Raw genomic sequence first — 15394 nt, 5'->3', positions numbered from 1 at the left:
GAAAACAAACAAATGTCAAGTCTGGTTTCAATGCCAAGGAATAAAAATGAATTTTCAAGCAGGCTATGAAGATGTCGAGTGTTGCTTAAGTCGTGATGTGAAAGACCAGACTGTTTTAAAGTTTAGGGGCAGCTACAACAAAGGCTTGATCTCCTCTGTGCCTTAATCTGCTTCTCCATAACCAGAAACATCTGGTGAGCTGAGCTCAGTAATCTTTTGAGATGTGTACATAGTTAACAGATCAGAATGATAAGAAGCTGCTAACCCGTTTAAAGATTAAAACACAAGCAAAAACTTAAAATCTAATCGTAAAACACACTGTGAGCCAGTGCCTGGAAGCCAAAACTAAGGAAATATGGTCTTGTTTGTGTGTGCCCGTTAGGAGTCGAGCTGCTGCATTTTGGACAAGTTGCAGATGGGAAAGCAGAGCCTGGCTGATGCCCAAATAAAGGCTATAACCAAGCCTGGATGAAATGAAGTGACGAGAGAGGGTGTAACCTTTGCAAGGGCCCTCAGCTGTAAGAAACTAATTCTAACAACAAAAGCATTTATTTCTTTATCAAATATAAAGCTGTTGTCAAACCCCTGCTGTTTTCTGTGAACCACAGCATTATGCTTGTGTGGTGGATTTCATTTTAACAGAGGTCACTCTATCTGTCTCCAGTCTGTTTTCTCGCAGCCTGGGGGTTGAGAAAATGCAGAGGGTTTGTCAGTGGAACTGGGTGAAGGGCTAAATGCTGAGCAGGCAACGAAGAAAATGTAGAAGAAGAGCAGAGTAGGACTTGGAGGAGAATGGGAAAGGATATAAGATTACTTACGGGCAAGACTCAAGTACAGCAGCAGCTGTTTAGGCTGAGTGTTAGTCATCGCCCTCTCCTCAGTCCCCCCCCCCTTTTTCTGTCTCTCATGTGAATAGCTCCTGAAATAGAGGCCAATAGAGGGGGGAATGTGAAAGCTGGTGTAGACAGAGGGGGGTTGTGTGTGCAAGCAATGTGATATGTGCCAGTGTGAGAAACGTATTCATGTGGAAAGACACAGAGTCAAAGAGAAGTGCAAGAAAGAGCAGTGTGAGGGAGACAGGGCCACGCTGATAAATGAAAAGAAAGAAAGGAGGGAGAGAGAGAGAGTCTGTGTGTGTGTGTGTGAGAGAGAGAGAGAGACTGAGATAGAGAGGTCTCGCGCGCGCGAGAGAGCGAGGGGTGGGGAGTCGAGCGCGAGACATGCCCAGGCTGAAAGTCTGAATCTGAGAGAGGAAGAAAGCTGGTGAAGGTTCATTCTTGTTTTTCCTGTCACAAGTAAAAATAACTTGTACGAAAAGGACGTCTCTTTTCAGTGATCAGTGTTTGTTTTGTCACTCAAATACTTTTTCGATTTTTATGGACCTGAAATTTTTTTCTTGAACCTTTGTGAGCGGACAGCCACCAGATTTCCACTTCATTCATAGTCGCGATAGTTCAGAAACAAACTTCTGTGTGGAACTGTTTTTCCTATTCAGCATGGGATTTGGGAAAGGACTACTTCTGCTTGGTAAGTTTTAAAATGACTTTACATTGTGTGTGTGTGCGTGTGTGTGTGTGTGTGTGTGTGTGTGTAACGAAGTGACGAAGAGTGTGCGAAGGGAAAGTTCAGGGTACATAAAACAAATTTCTTAATTTTATGAGACATGGGCAAAAAAGAGAAAAAATTAAAAACTCAAGAATTAGAGAACATTTTAATCCATCCAGCATGGTATTAACCAAGTTTGTCACCTCGAAAATATAATATTATTACTTTTTTTCTTTTTAAAAGTTATTTAGGTTCATTCTAGCTTACAGTGGTAACATAACCCTGTCAAACAGTGATTGGCACCTTCCTGATGTGCTTCTCCCCCAGTTTCTGTTTCTTGAATGTTGTTCTCTATGGTCCTTTCCCTCAGTGGCGGCAGATCGTTACACAGGTTCTACCAGTTGCCTCTTGGTGTTGAAGGAGTTCTTGTTCCCCACTATATCGCTAAGTGCTTGGTTATGTTTTCAGATTGTCCGGGTTTTTTTTGTTTTGTTTTTAGCTTACATTATGAATCAGCTTGAGGTGACTGTTTTTGCGAACACGTGCTATATAAATGAAGCTTAGCTGAACTCTAAGTAGATCTTTCTTGAGGTAATTCGCTTTTATTGAATGGCTGTGCTTATCAGACTGGTTGGCGTCGAGTAAAAACCTCCAGAAAAACCGCCACATCCTCAGAAACCCTGAACCTGAATCCAGTATCGCTGTTCAATCAGACCGTTGCATATGTCAGCAGTAATATGCAAAGATCACAGACAACATGCCTCCCCGTAAGAGGAATCTTCAAGTCTTGTTTGAATAAACCGCAGATGTATCAGAGCATGACGTTCTTGTTAGTTCTTCTGGTTTGTCTTCTGAAATCAGCCTACATTACATGAGCCATCACTTCTGGTGTACCACCAGAAGTGATGGCTCATGTAATGTAGGCTGATTTCAGAAGTTCACTTGACTCTATTTTATGTCATCTTTGTACAGATGCCTTACAATATTCTTTAATGAGCTCATGTTTTTATTAAGATAAATACATCTAAAACGTACAAAACAATCATCAACTAAATATATCCATAGATTGTGTATAAAAGTTGTTAATAGAGTACAGGTCTGAAAAGTAAAGACACCTAACACAGGGTGACGCATCTGGCTGCAGAAAGACATGCGATTTTAAAGAAACCTATGAGAAAATGTGTTTGTATTGTTCACTTGATTTATAATCCCAGTGAACACTTTCCTGGTGTGTTTGTCGGCGAAACTGCTGGCTTCAGATTTTACCGAATAGAGTTTGATGTTCACATTTTCAAAAATTTGGCCCCTATTAAAGCCAAATGAATAATAGTGCAGAGTCCAGGATGGCTGCCCTGTGACTGATAAGTAGCTGATGTAAGACAAGAGTCACTGAGGTTTGAGTCATATGCACAATGACATCTAGTTTTAGCGGGCCAAGGTGGCCACATGGTCAGCTTAAGGCTTTAGAATAAGACTTGACAATTCAATTCAATTCAATTCAATTCAATCAGTTTTATTTATATAGCCTCAAATAACAACAACAGTCACACTAAGGTGCTTTATATTGTAAGGTAGACCCTACAATAATATATAGAGAAAAATCCAACAATCACATGACCCCCTATGAGCAAGCAATTCGGTGACAGTGGGAAGGAAAATGTCTCTTTTAACCAAAAGAAACCTCCAGCAGAACCAGGCTCAGGGAGGGGCGGGCCCATCTGCCGTGACCGGTTGGGGTGAGAGAAGGAAGACCGGATAGAAGACATGCTGTGGAAGAGAGACAGAGATTAATAACAAGTATGATTCAGTGCAGAGAGGGTGACATCACAATGGTGCTGCGATTTTTATATAATAATAATAATAATGATGTATACTTTATTGATCCCCCTGGGGAAATTACTCTCTCTGCATCTAACCCATTCACTCAGTGAAGCAGTGGGCAGCCACCAATCAGGTGCCCCTGGGAGCAGTGTGTAGGGACAGTGCCTTGCTCAGGGGTACTTCAGGGTAGCCGTTCTGTGGATTCGAACCCCCAACCTCCACGTGGCAACACGCTGTCCCTTCCTCATATACAGTCTATGTTTATTTCCTATATAAAGTTATGCACACATGTTGCTAATATGCCAATATGCTTGTTCAATGCTCTATAGCACTGCTTCATAAACAAACACAATAAGAGTTATCGCCCACTGCAGCATTTGTTGCTTCTTTTAGTCAACTTTTTGTTGTTGTTGCTGGTTTTTTGGGGGGTTTTTTTGCATCACAGTTTCACGCTTTCTGTGCTTACCACTTTCGAACCTGTCTGTGTTGAGCTCTCACAACATGTGGCAAAACTCTTCTTTTGTTAAGATGAAACCAGTGATGTGTCGAACATCCTGTTATATCACCCAAGTGTTGCAACTCTGACCTCTTTTGTCAAAACTGAATGTCCCTGGTCTTCGGTTGTGAGGAATATCAAAAAACGAATTCGTGTGCTGACCAAGTCAAAAGTTGGTCAGTAGCATTTGAATGAAATGAACATTACTTCCACAAGCTGCTCAGTAATGATAATGTGACATAAAAGGCAAAAGGGTCAGTTAGTCCCCTCAGAAGTTGGTGAAAATCTAACAAGTACATGACATTTTTCAAGACATCTTTTGTGACAGCACTAAATATAAAAGTCAACATTGTGTACTATGTGTTAGACAGGAATACTACATGTCTGAATATGTGGTCTGCAACCAATTTTGGCTAGATGTTTGCGCTGTGGTAAAAATAAACAGTTCAAATGAATATAGGTTTAAAGTTTAAATAAAGCTGGACTTTTTCAAGCAAACTCAAAAATCCCCTTAATTCTGAAACAGGCATGTTGGATGGTAAACACATGACCGATCAACACCTACCAATCAGCTTTACTTCTCACAGTCAGCCCTTTAGTGAAAAGACAACCCGCCTGTGTTTACAAAACTGAAACAGTTTACAGAAGAAAGTATTTATTGTCTATCAAGTCAAAATATACTTCTAGGAACAGAGAGAGAAAAATAGACATGCAGCTTACAAAAGATGGCAGAAAAGGCAGAGGAGTCAATCAATCAATCAATTTATTTATAAGCACATTCAGGTTGACCAAAGTGCTGTACATAGTAAAAAACTAAAAAGTAGATCAAACACACACAAAGACTGAAACAAAACACAATTAAAAGCTAGAGAGTAAAAATGTGTAGGAGTCATACAGCTGGGGCACATGTGCTCACTGGTCAGTAGAGTTGTCTGTATGCGAGCATGCGGTTAGTCTTTAAAAAAAAATCAGGTATTGTTTCTGTCTGTGGTTATTTCATCATATAATAAGAACAAGTCGGCCTCGTTCACACTTTCTGTCACTGTTCACTGAGCAACACTGACTGTGTTTCCTGTGGCATTACTCTGGGACAGTTTAGCCTCATCGTGAAATAACAGAATTGTGGTAGAAGAAGGGAAACACAGAAGAAGGATCTGGGAGCATTAAACACCGTGTGTGCAAATTGCTAACTGAGGAAGGAAACATAATGACTTTTGCAAAACTGTGAACTAAGCAAATAATTCTGTTTACATAGTTCACACTCTTAGCAAAGTGATGGATACTTGTAGATGGGAACATAAACAGAGACGTTAAAATGAAGTACACTTTTTGAAGACACAACATATTACATGGCAACTTCACATTCACAATTTGTTTATTTAAAACTTTGTTTCTCTTTATATCAGAAGATGGATTTCCAATATGATTGTAATTTAATCACATTTCTTTCTTTTGCTTTTTCTCCACAGGGCTAGCATGTGCACTGGGAAATCATGTTCTGGGGTGTAGAATTGGCTTGAGCTACAGCAAAACTATCAAAGACTGCACCGGTAAATCTGTCATTACCTATCGTTTTGACTTTTCTTTGACATTTTCTTGCTTCTGTGCGCCGTTTCTCAAAACAAGAACTCTCAGACAAACATGGCATTACCATTATGCAAGGACTCTTAGCATAGTTTAATAGGAAAGTGGCCTTTCTTAATGACGTTCTTCTTTATTTTTTCCCATTTTAGGACTTTTAGCTCACGCCCAGGAAGGATTCAATTTGAAACAACAGTAGAGGAGTTTGAAATTGTTAGATCATTTCAAATACTAGCAGCTAATTAAAGAAATATGACACAAATAAAATAATCTAATAAGATAACTACCAAGTTTGCTTTAAACTGAAATGATATTTTTTCATTTGTAAAAAAAATAAATAAAATAAAAACTTGAATATTATTTTTTACTATCTACTCATGGTTATGTGTTTTCATTTTGTATTTAAATCTACAGATGTTGATGAGTGTTCAGAAAATCCATCGCGATGTGGGAGTCATTCAAGATGCATTAACACAATTGGCAGCTACTACTGTCAGTGCCTGCATGGATTCATTCACAGTTCAAAATATGTTAACTTCACACAGGGACAGTGCATAGGTAAGTGTGTTTGACATACATTTCTCCAGTCTGCTCTTACCATTGTTTACAGAGATTAGTGACCACAATAATAATGTCAAAAACTGCTCTCACAAGCTTAAAAATTAATTGGGAGATACAACTGCTATTTGTCCATCTCAGTGTTAGTAGCAACAGCAATGAAGCAGCTGTAAAGATGAATGGTGGTTTTTTTGTACGTAGTGTCATCAGTTCAAGTTGAGTGGTGCTGTTCCAAGAAGAGTAAAATTAGGCTAAACGGAGCGTAATTGACTGATTGGCCTGATACCCTAATCTTGTGTTTTGTTATCTGTTGATGGGTATGCTTTATGATTTTGTATTGAAATCTACAGATACAAATGAGTGTATAGGTAATTCATCTATATGTGGGAGTCATTCAAGCTGCATTAACACAATTGGCAGCTACTACTGTCAGTGCCAACACGGATTCATTCACAGTTCAAAAAAGGCTAACTTCACAGAGGGACAGTGCATAGGTAAGTGTGTGTGACATGCCCTTTTCCAGTCTGCTCTTACCATTGTTTACAGTATGGGTTTTTTTTCCAGATATCAGGCTTGGAAAGCTCACTATAGTTTGTTTGCTAAAGCTAGAGATCTGGGATTATCTAATGAAACTCAGTTATAGTTGTTTAACCAGATGGTATTACCTGTATGGTTGTACAGGTGTGGTTCCATGAAGATATTTTATTTATTGATGTTTTACATTTTACATTTTTGAAGAAGCTTCTTAAGTTAAATTAATAACTGTGCTGTGTATGGAGATTTGGAAAGTTTTAAATGGATTAAAATTGTTGAATGTGGGGTGATTTGTTTCTGCTGTAGATTATTGAACACAAATAGGAATAAGTGATCATTTCTTGTTTAGTTTTTTGAAAAATCACAATGATAAAAGTGTTTTTAAGTCATGGTGAATAGTGAAGTAAAAGCAAATATTAAAATATACACGATTTTCTTATTTATGGGAACATAAAGTGGTGAATAAAAGCAGTAATCATGATGAGGAGATCTGATATCCTGAGGCAAAATTAGAATTCTGGAATTTTTAATAATGGTCTTTGTATAAACTACAAAATATTGAAGTGCGAGTTCCAACTGGAATAATTGTTTGTGTAGTTTTGATCATTCCATCTGCTGTTATTCGGCAAGGTTCAGATAGTGGTATCTATGGAAGCCTGTTTCTGCCAGTGAAAAAAAAGTATAAATAACTCAAAATTTAATTACATTTTGCGCAGAGGAATGCGCACAATTTGTTTAGTGCGCGTTCCTCTGTGCCATATCCTTCCGGGTAACAAGTAAATGACGTCATTCACGTAGATTACTGATTGACAGAGCTAACTTGAAATTTCGAGTTACTTTTCTCAAAAATTGTAGTTAATAAGTCAAAAATTTGAGAAAATAACTCGATATTTCGAGAAAATAAGTCGAAATTTCGGTTTACTTTTCTTAAAATTGATACTTTCTATTTCTTTTTTAGTGGCGAAAACGGGCTTCCATAGGTATCGCATGGAGCTGAATATATTAAAATTATGCTCCCCCAGATTTGCTAATTTGGGTTTGAATATTCTCGTCAAGTTCTACTATTTCATACATTTCACATGTGTGTTTATCTGTACACCCACTCAGTACAAACAAGCTCAACATAAAAAAAGGAAATCAAATCTGTCTCCAATAGGAGAGAGCGTGAGATCAGGCTTACAGTAGCATCCAGCCAGCAAGAGAAAACGAAAGCTTACAAAAACTCTGCTAGTGCTGATATGATCTTTAAAAAGTCTTATAGGCCCTTTACATTATGACACAGTGTCATAATGTAAAGGGCAAGTTCTACTTGCAAAGTGATCCAAAAATACCAGACAAGATGTCACAACACCGTTTGCTGGGAAAGTTTAACTCTTTCCTTAAGATCCCTTTACCAGCATCATAAAAGTCACATGACTGTGCGGGTAGCTACATTTCAGAGACGTTTATTCTTTTGAAGGACGGACCAATACCTCCTATATTCAGAGTTGTTTCTGTCTAATCAAAATTATTACTTTTGAGGAGTATGAGCCATTACCTATGCCTCTGCTCTATATCCCTACACAGATTTTAATGAGTGCACAGACAGTGAAAATAAAGAAGAGCTGTGTGGACCCAATGGAGTGTGTAATAATATTATTGGGAGTTATTGGTGCAACTGCTCAAATGGCTACACCAATTACAGCGCGGAAAGGACACCATGCTCAAGTAAGTGTGCAGTTTTTTGTTATTTCCTATAAACGAGTGCATTTCACAGCTTTTATGTCCTCATATTCTTCACATTAGGCAACACACCTTTATTGCATTTTTGCAATTTTCCTGACACAGACGTCACTGTATTAGTTGCAGACTATATTTTCACCATCTTTTACACCACCATGTTTAAGTAGTAAGAAAACCAAATTTCATCCACTGCGCTTCCTGAGTAAAGTCCCTTTTTTTTCCTTCTTAGTCATGCAGCTTGTGGTTTTGCTTTCTTTTATCTTTTGGGACTCAGTTTCGTTTTTGATATCAGGGCTTACTCAACACTCTATCTACTTTCTGTATGAACTTATCAGTTCAAGAATCTAGATTGTGGCTTGTCTTCCAGCACATTGCATAGTTTTGTTCCTTTACTGTGAGATTTTTTATCACACACTCTTTTCATGGTGGAGGCAAGAATCCCAGTCAGCCGGTGTGGTGATAACCTAATGCTTTGTTTTGTCTAGAACTCGATTGTGATAACTTCCGTGCTGAGAAAAAGCCAACACAGGTAAGTGTGGAAATAAAATTATGATCATTATCAACATAATGGAACAATCACAGATATAAAGCCAGTTATAGTTCAAAAATAGATAATACATCTAGCTCAAATTCTGTTTATCAGGTGTTTCAAAGTTACTTATTTATTCTGACAATAACATCTGGCTGGCAAAAAGTCTCATAGCACACCTGGATTCGCACACAAGTACACCAGTTTGCTTTGGCACATCACGTAGGACCTGCTCCTCTAGACGACCCTATGGCCCCGCAAGGTTCAAAATACATGAACTTTAGAATGGGGCAGGCTGAATAGTGTCTTTATTCTCTGTCTATGTGTCTCCCAGTTGCTCGGGGGCCTGGCAAACATCATGTCCATGATGAGAAACAGCTGTTTGGCCCTGTCTGGAACTGGCAGCAAAGTAAAGCTTGATGGAGATGCGCTACTGGAGGTTAGGAAAAGATACAAGTATGCATACACTCATAACAAATGCAAATGCGTACGCAGTATTCACAATCGCCCCTCTGTGTCTTTCGTTTGTGACAGAAACTTTTCACAGAGACTGATGCGATGCTGTCTCCTGGAACCCAGAACATCGATGAAAGTGTGAGCGGGCTGCTCACTGCTGTGGAGAAATCGATTTTATTCATTGGGCCTCAGCTAAAAGACAACCACACTAAGATGGAGAACAACAAGATAGGTAACACTTTTGAATTAATGAACTTGATGATTTCCATCTTGGGAACTAATAGTTAGGATGCAAAGTGTGTTATGATTTGAAAAGAGTGATTTTCTTGAATAGATGCACAGATTGCTGTTCAAAGAGGAACGACCCGACCAACTGGAGACATTCGTCTGTCCAGTGAATATGCTTATCTGGACACAGACTGGACAACAGCAGCCGGGACGGGAAAATATCCTGGTAAATATCAGTTCTTTTCTGTCCAGTTCAAGTCATAATAAGTTTATAATATTCTAATATTCTGTGGATCATTTACAGGTTTTGCTGTGGCTGCATTGTTGAGCTACAAAAACCTTGAAAGCTCTGTGAACAGGTCTTTCGAGATGGTCAAAGGAGCTAAAGAAAACGGAGCGGACCCCTCCTACCAGGTCTTCTCTAAAGTTGTGTCTGTGGTGGTCTCAAATCCGTCGACTCAGAAACTGAGCCGCTCTGTCAACATCACCTTCAGACATCTTGAGGTAATCCCACCTGTGTCACATCCACTTTTTTTTTAAATCAGTCATTTACTTCTTTTGAGCTTCACAGTAACAAACATGAGGAGCAAAAGAACAAGAGATGTAAATAAAACATAAATCGCGTCTTTGACATGTTTGTTTTGGTTTTAGGACATAGAGGAATCGACTAACGTGAGTTACATCTGTGCATATTGGACCGAGACAGGGGCCTGGTCCACAGATGGTTGTTCTAAGCAGGACTCCAATGCCTCACGCACCATATGTACATGTAACCATCTGAGCAGCTTTGCAGTGCTCATGGCTCTTCACCCCATCGAGGTAAGAAACATCTTAAAAAAGTGTAACCATGTAAGGTTTAAGACCTCATCGGTGACCCTGACCCCAAACCTAACGCTATATCTTGATAAAAAAACAAAACAAATTCTGATGCATGTCAGTTTGAAAATTTTCTTGTCCCCTAATTCCCAAGACATGGGAGAACAAATGTAAAATTACTCGGTCTAAAAACATAGGGTAAGGGTCATCAGTGTTCATGACTTAAACCTCAATGAAATACAAATCATTTTCTATTAGAATAGCATTACTTTATAGATTTATAAGTAAAATGATTTTATGATCTTGAAAAGAAATGTGCAACAAAATGTTATTTACTGGTAACCAGCTGCACTCACATTCACACTTATTGTCTTCTCTTCCAGCACACCTATGGGCTCGAGCTGGTGACTAAAATAGGACTGACCATCTCCCTGTTGTGTCTCACACTCTGCATCCTGACTTTCAAGTTCTGCCGTTCCATACAGGGAACCCGCACCACTATCCACCTGCACCTCTGCATCTGTCTCTTCATAGCTGATCTTATCTTCCTGGCTGGCATTTCTCAAACTAAACCTGTGGTACGTTTCTAAAAGGATGTGACATGTAACATGCTCTACATTATTTAAGGAGAATATGTAAATTCACCAGCATTCGTGGTAACAACAATATCTTGTGCCAGGAACGGCAGCTAATGGCCTGTACTTGAGAATGTGGGTCAAATCATAGTTAATGTAACTAACTAGTTTGTCATATAGTGTCATGCAATATCTTCACATAATCTTTCTGTGTATCTGCTGTGAAGCAGAGTCTTTCTCACTTTAACGCTGGAGCATTCCTGCAGAAATAAATCTCGAATGGCGCTTTCTGACATGATAAAGCAGAATACCCTTGTGGGTTTTCTAAAGGGGAAAAAAATGTACTTTTTAAAAAAATAATCTGTCCGTGAAAAATTTTCACGGACAGATTGTTGGAGTAGGCTCAGAATGGAGCAGAAAATTACAAAAATGAGCACAGGGAAGTTTGTTGCAAAGAAAACTTCAGTTTGAATCAGAATCTATCCCATAACCTAACCTATTCCACATGTGCTTTGCTTGATTATTCCCATTTAGTTGTAGTTAGTGCCATTTCATTCATTAAGGACTAATTTTTAATTGAAATAATGTTGGCTGACATTACCTACTGCAGTCACACTTAATTACACTTCACTGTTTGAACTGTGATTGTTTGAATTGTGTAGTTTACACAATCACAACTCTGCAAAAAAAGACAAAGGCTTGTTTACCTCTTAATGCTGTCGTTTATTCATCTGACTAAGAACAGAATATATTTTGATCAGACACACTGGCTTGTTACAGCAGCTCAGCTATAAACTAACCAATGCAATAATGAGAAAAGACCTGTATCTGAACGAGACCAGAAGAAGTACTGCTGAGGCAGGGTGGCAGCTCAGGATGGTACCAGAGAACAGTACCTGGCCTAGCAAGTGTAAAATGCCATTTTTTGGATATTTTAGCACCTCAAAAGTACAAAAACCCACTTATAATTTGTCTCATTAACAATTAGACTGTTTTCAGTGCTCATATGTTGCAAATGGAAGTAATACAAACTAACTGTAAACAATGATGAGCTCAGAAAACCGTGGGAGGATTTCAGCCTTGCCAGGAGCATCTGCCAACACTGAGAGAAGGTGTCCTTGAGCTGATAAGCTTCCACAGATACATGGATAACAAACTGTGATAATTATGGCAAGTGGATAATTACCTAATAATGCAGACGAGGTAGCAGCTTGCTGGTTAGCCTGATGCTTCTTTTTAGTTCTCTCTCTGTTAATCTATTGATCGGTTTTGGGATTCAGCAGACCACAGGCACCGAGGAATTATCTGTGGTTAACTCTGACAGCAACAAAGTAACAGCCGAGCCTGGCCACTGTTAAAGTGTTCTTAAAGTGTTGCTGTTGGCTTGATTTGTCACACCTTGTGCTTTTCACAGCTGTCAAGAGTTACTTTGTAGTCTCTTCTCCTTCAGAGAGATCACATGACTGAAGGTTCCCGATAAGCAAAAATGATGTCTGACCTTGAAGCATTACATGCTAAAATGGTGTATTTTGTTATCCTTGTCCATATGAGTTGAGCAGAATTGGTGCTGTGGTGCTGTGTTTTCTGATGTTTATGTACATCTTTGCTCCATTAATACATTGGCAGTAAAGATGTAAAATGCTGCTAAGCTACTTATTCATGTGGTCTTAATTACATTTGGAGAATGGAAAATGTTTGTGTGAATAATTCTCACTCACATAAACATTGCAAGCAGCTAACTGCTGTACGATCGCGGATAGAGCGGTGCTTTCTCCTCTCTGACGTGTTCTTTTTCTGTGTCCTTTCACATTACAGGGTGGCTGCAGGTTTGTTGCAGCAATGCTCCATTTCTTCTTCCTGGCGGTATTCACCTGGATGCTGTTAGAAGGGGTGCAGCTGTACCGTATGGTTGTTCTGGTGTTCAATGCCACCATGCGGCCCCTCTACCTATATGCTGTGGGCTACGGGACGCCTCTGTTTATCGTCATTATATCCGCCTGCGTTAGAGCAAACGGATACGGCACTAAAAAATAGTAAGTCTTCCAGTAACTAAAAGTGATGACCAGAGAAGCCTTGTCTGTGCATGTGTTTCTACAGTTGCTTAATAGTAATGACATCAGTAGGTTGCATAAACTTAATGCTATCTATCTCAGTGAAGCAAAGAACATCCTGTTGTGAATGTGTGTTTTATCACTCCTAAACGTAGCTGCTGGCTGTCCACGGATGACGGCTTCGTCTGGAGCTTCTTCGGGCCTGTGTGCTTAGTCATCTTTGTGAATGTCTTCTTCTTTATCATCACCGTCTGGAAACTTGCCCAGAAGTTTGCCAGCCTCAACCCAGACCTCTCCAACCTGCACAAAATTAAGTCAGTCTGTGTATTAATTTGAATGTGTAACCCCTTCCACTGCATGACCAAACTGTGTAACTATAAAACGTACAATATATAGATTCAATATGGCAGCTTCGGGACTGGGAATTGCTTTGATAGAAAGAATACGTTTTGTGAGGGGGAAAAAATGGAGGGAATGTTTTCTTAGTTGTGACAGCTCCCTGATGGGCTCCTGTTAATGGATTTTGTCTCGCCTGTCTACCTACAGTAGGCTCATACTTAGCTCATGGACCCTCCGCTCATAGCTGCAAAAAACATTAGAGTTAAAAAGAAAAAGAATCCCTTGTTCTTTTTGCTAGTCGATCATGAATGATGTGTAGTTCAGTCCAAGGAGTTGGGAAAGTGAACTTCTTGTGCCAGAAACAAGAGAGAAAGATGTTTTTTTTCAGTAGAGGAAAAAGTCAGAAGGCATTAAATTATAATCCAACACTTTCTGTCTGTGGAAGAAAAGTCTCTTTTTCACATTTCGATCTTCTTGTTTGCTAAACGGATTCTTGGCTAAGTTGGTAACTTCAGCTAGGCTGGATAAATAAATAGAACAAAGGACCAATACAGAGCAAACTGACAGAAATTTCTTTTTAAGAGTGCCTCTTTTAATCTCTCTTTTATATTTATCATTAGCCTTTGGCTTTTCTGCTTCCACATACATTCAGCAGACAGCAAAGTGAACTAAAATGATCTGTTCTGTAGCTGCTTTGCCTAGAACACATGTCTCATTGTGTTCTTTCACTTTTAATGGGGCTTTCCAAACACTGATGTAGTAACTGAGTCATCCGTGTGTAACCTTTACCATTCTCTGGTAATCTTTATTGACTTACCGTTTTTCCCATCCTTCTTTTCCGTCTGCAGAGCTTTCACTGTGACAGCTGTAGCCCAGATGTGTATTCTGGGTCTGATGTGGGTATCTGGGGTCTTCTTGTTTCAAGAGGATCCCCCTGTTGCGGTGTCGTACATTTTCACCATCTTCAACAGCCTGCAGGGCGCACTGGTCTTCATCATGCACTGTCTGCTGTCCAAACAGGTACGAATACAGTATATTTGTGTAAAGCTTCATGTGGACATGATGCTAAGACCGAAATTAAAACAGCATGAAAATGTATATTTAAATAAAATCAGTGAAAAGGGCAAAAGCAGTGACAAACATGCTAGATTGTGTCAGTATGCGAGGTTGCAACACAGATTTGTTTCTTAATGTTCTGTTGCCCTCTGTAGGTGAGAGAGGAATATGCCAATTTCCTCTCCTGTATCTGCACGTCACAGAAGAAGAGATACTCAGACCTAAGCACCACAAATCCCTCCAGCAGTCAATCACAAGTAAGCATGCAATAATACCACTGGATATCATCATCGGTCACAAGCACACTTTGTAGTGGAAAGTAAAGAACTGCATTTTCTCACTGGTAGCACTTTGGTACTTTTTAATCTACTAGGGGTGTGTAATTATTAGCTTTAAATTACTCTGTGTCTAACCGTGTGGTTTGTCTCCCTTTAGGGTTCAAAGAGTGGGCAGCAAACAGGAGAATCACAAATATGAAGAGCTCAAGCTCAAGCTTTACTCCAAAGACTTAATGACTATCACACATTCAGTCTATTTTGTCACCTACAGCAATTTTTCATTTAAACTTGATTCCGGTGAAGTCTAAAAGCAGTGACTCACTAAATGACTACACAATGCTGGCTGGGGGCTGTTGGCAGATTCACCCACACTCGGTGACTTGGGGAAAAAAAGAAATAAAGTGGTTCCTGGATATTTACATTTAAACTATAGTTTTTAGTTTTATCCAAGTCCTCTTAAAATCCTTTATTTCAAAATAAAATGTCATTCTTAGGTACTGATAGCAAGCATTTATAGCTTGTCTTTAAAGTGTCACATCATAAAACAGTAAGAAATGAAATTGTGACCTGTTAAGCACAGGTTATTCCTCGTAGGTAACGTAATGTTAATGGGACCAAATTTCAGTTCAATCCAGTAGCATCGTTTGCTACTCACAAGGTCGCAAGGTCCGATTTACCTCCTGAATATGGTTATTTTCCTCATCGTTTGTGTGCTGTAGTACTCTTTGTAGTTCAAGGCGTACTGGTAATGACAGATTTTTATCACTGAGTTAAAAAAAAAAAAGTCATTACAGTCACAGGCATGAAAA

The 15394-nt window shown here is 39.2% G+C and overlaps 1 protein-coding gene across 2 annotated transcripts; it reads left to right on the top strand.

Moving 5' to 3' along the window:
• The first annotated feature begins 1033 nt into the window (after window positions 1–1033).
• Window positions 1034–15388, top strand: LOC102309540 (adhesion G protein-coupled receptor E5). 2 transcript variants are annotated; one of them, XM_005931336.3, is made up of 17 exons: window positions 1034–1527; window positions 5332–5412; window positions 5858–6001; window positions 6352–6495; window positions 8102–8242; window positions 8743–8786; window positions 9121–9225; window positions 9321–9474; window positions 9577–9696; window positions 9775–9974; window positions 10122–10289; window positions 10670–10864; window positions 12677–12894; window positions 13068–13226; window positions 14100–14271; window positions 14463–14564; window positions 14743–15388. In XM_005931336.3, exons 1-17 carry the CDS (start codon window positions 1497–1499, stop codon window positions 14782–14784), a joined length of 2220 nt encoding a protein of 739 aa, XP_005931398.1. In that variant the 5' UTR covers window positions 1034–1496; the 3' UTR covers window positions 14785–15388. The 2 variants fall into 2 exon arrangements, with proteins under 2 accessions (XP_005931398.1, XP_005931399.1); XM_005931337.2 differs by lacking the exon at window positions 6352–6495 and having other exon boundaries at window positions 1035–1527.
• The last annotated feature ends 6 nt before the right edge of the window (window positions 15389–15394 follow it).

This window comes from Haplochromis burtoni, unplaced genomic scaffold, assembly GCF_018398535.1.
Source record: "Haplochromis burtoni strain Fernald_Lab_line unplaced genomic scaffold, NCSU_Asbu1 Contig_140, whole genome shotgun sequence".
NCBI classification, from domain to species: Eukaryota; Metazoa; Chordata; class Actinopteri; order Cichliformes; family Cichlidae; genus Haplochromis; species Haplochromis burtoni.
This window is presented reverse-complemented; position numbering and strand designations above follow the sequence as displayed.

Bases quoted from the DNA above. Each gene is read 5' to 3' on its own strand.
- LOC102309540 (XM_005931336.3), top strand. From the start codon at position 1,497: ATGGGATTTGGGAAAGGACTACTTCTGCTTG. The intron at 10,865-12,676 runs GTACGTTTCTAA...TTCACATTACAG, and splicing joins TTTCTCAAACTAAACCTGTG to GGTGGCTGCAGGTTTGTTGC. The intron at 13,227-14,099 runs GTCAGTCTGTGT...TTCCGTCTGCAG, and splicing joins TCCAACCTGCACAAAATTAA to AGCTTTCACTGTGACAGCTG.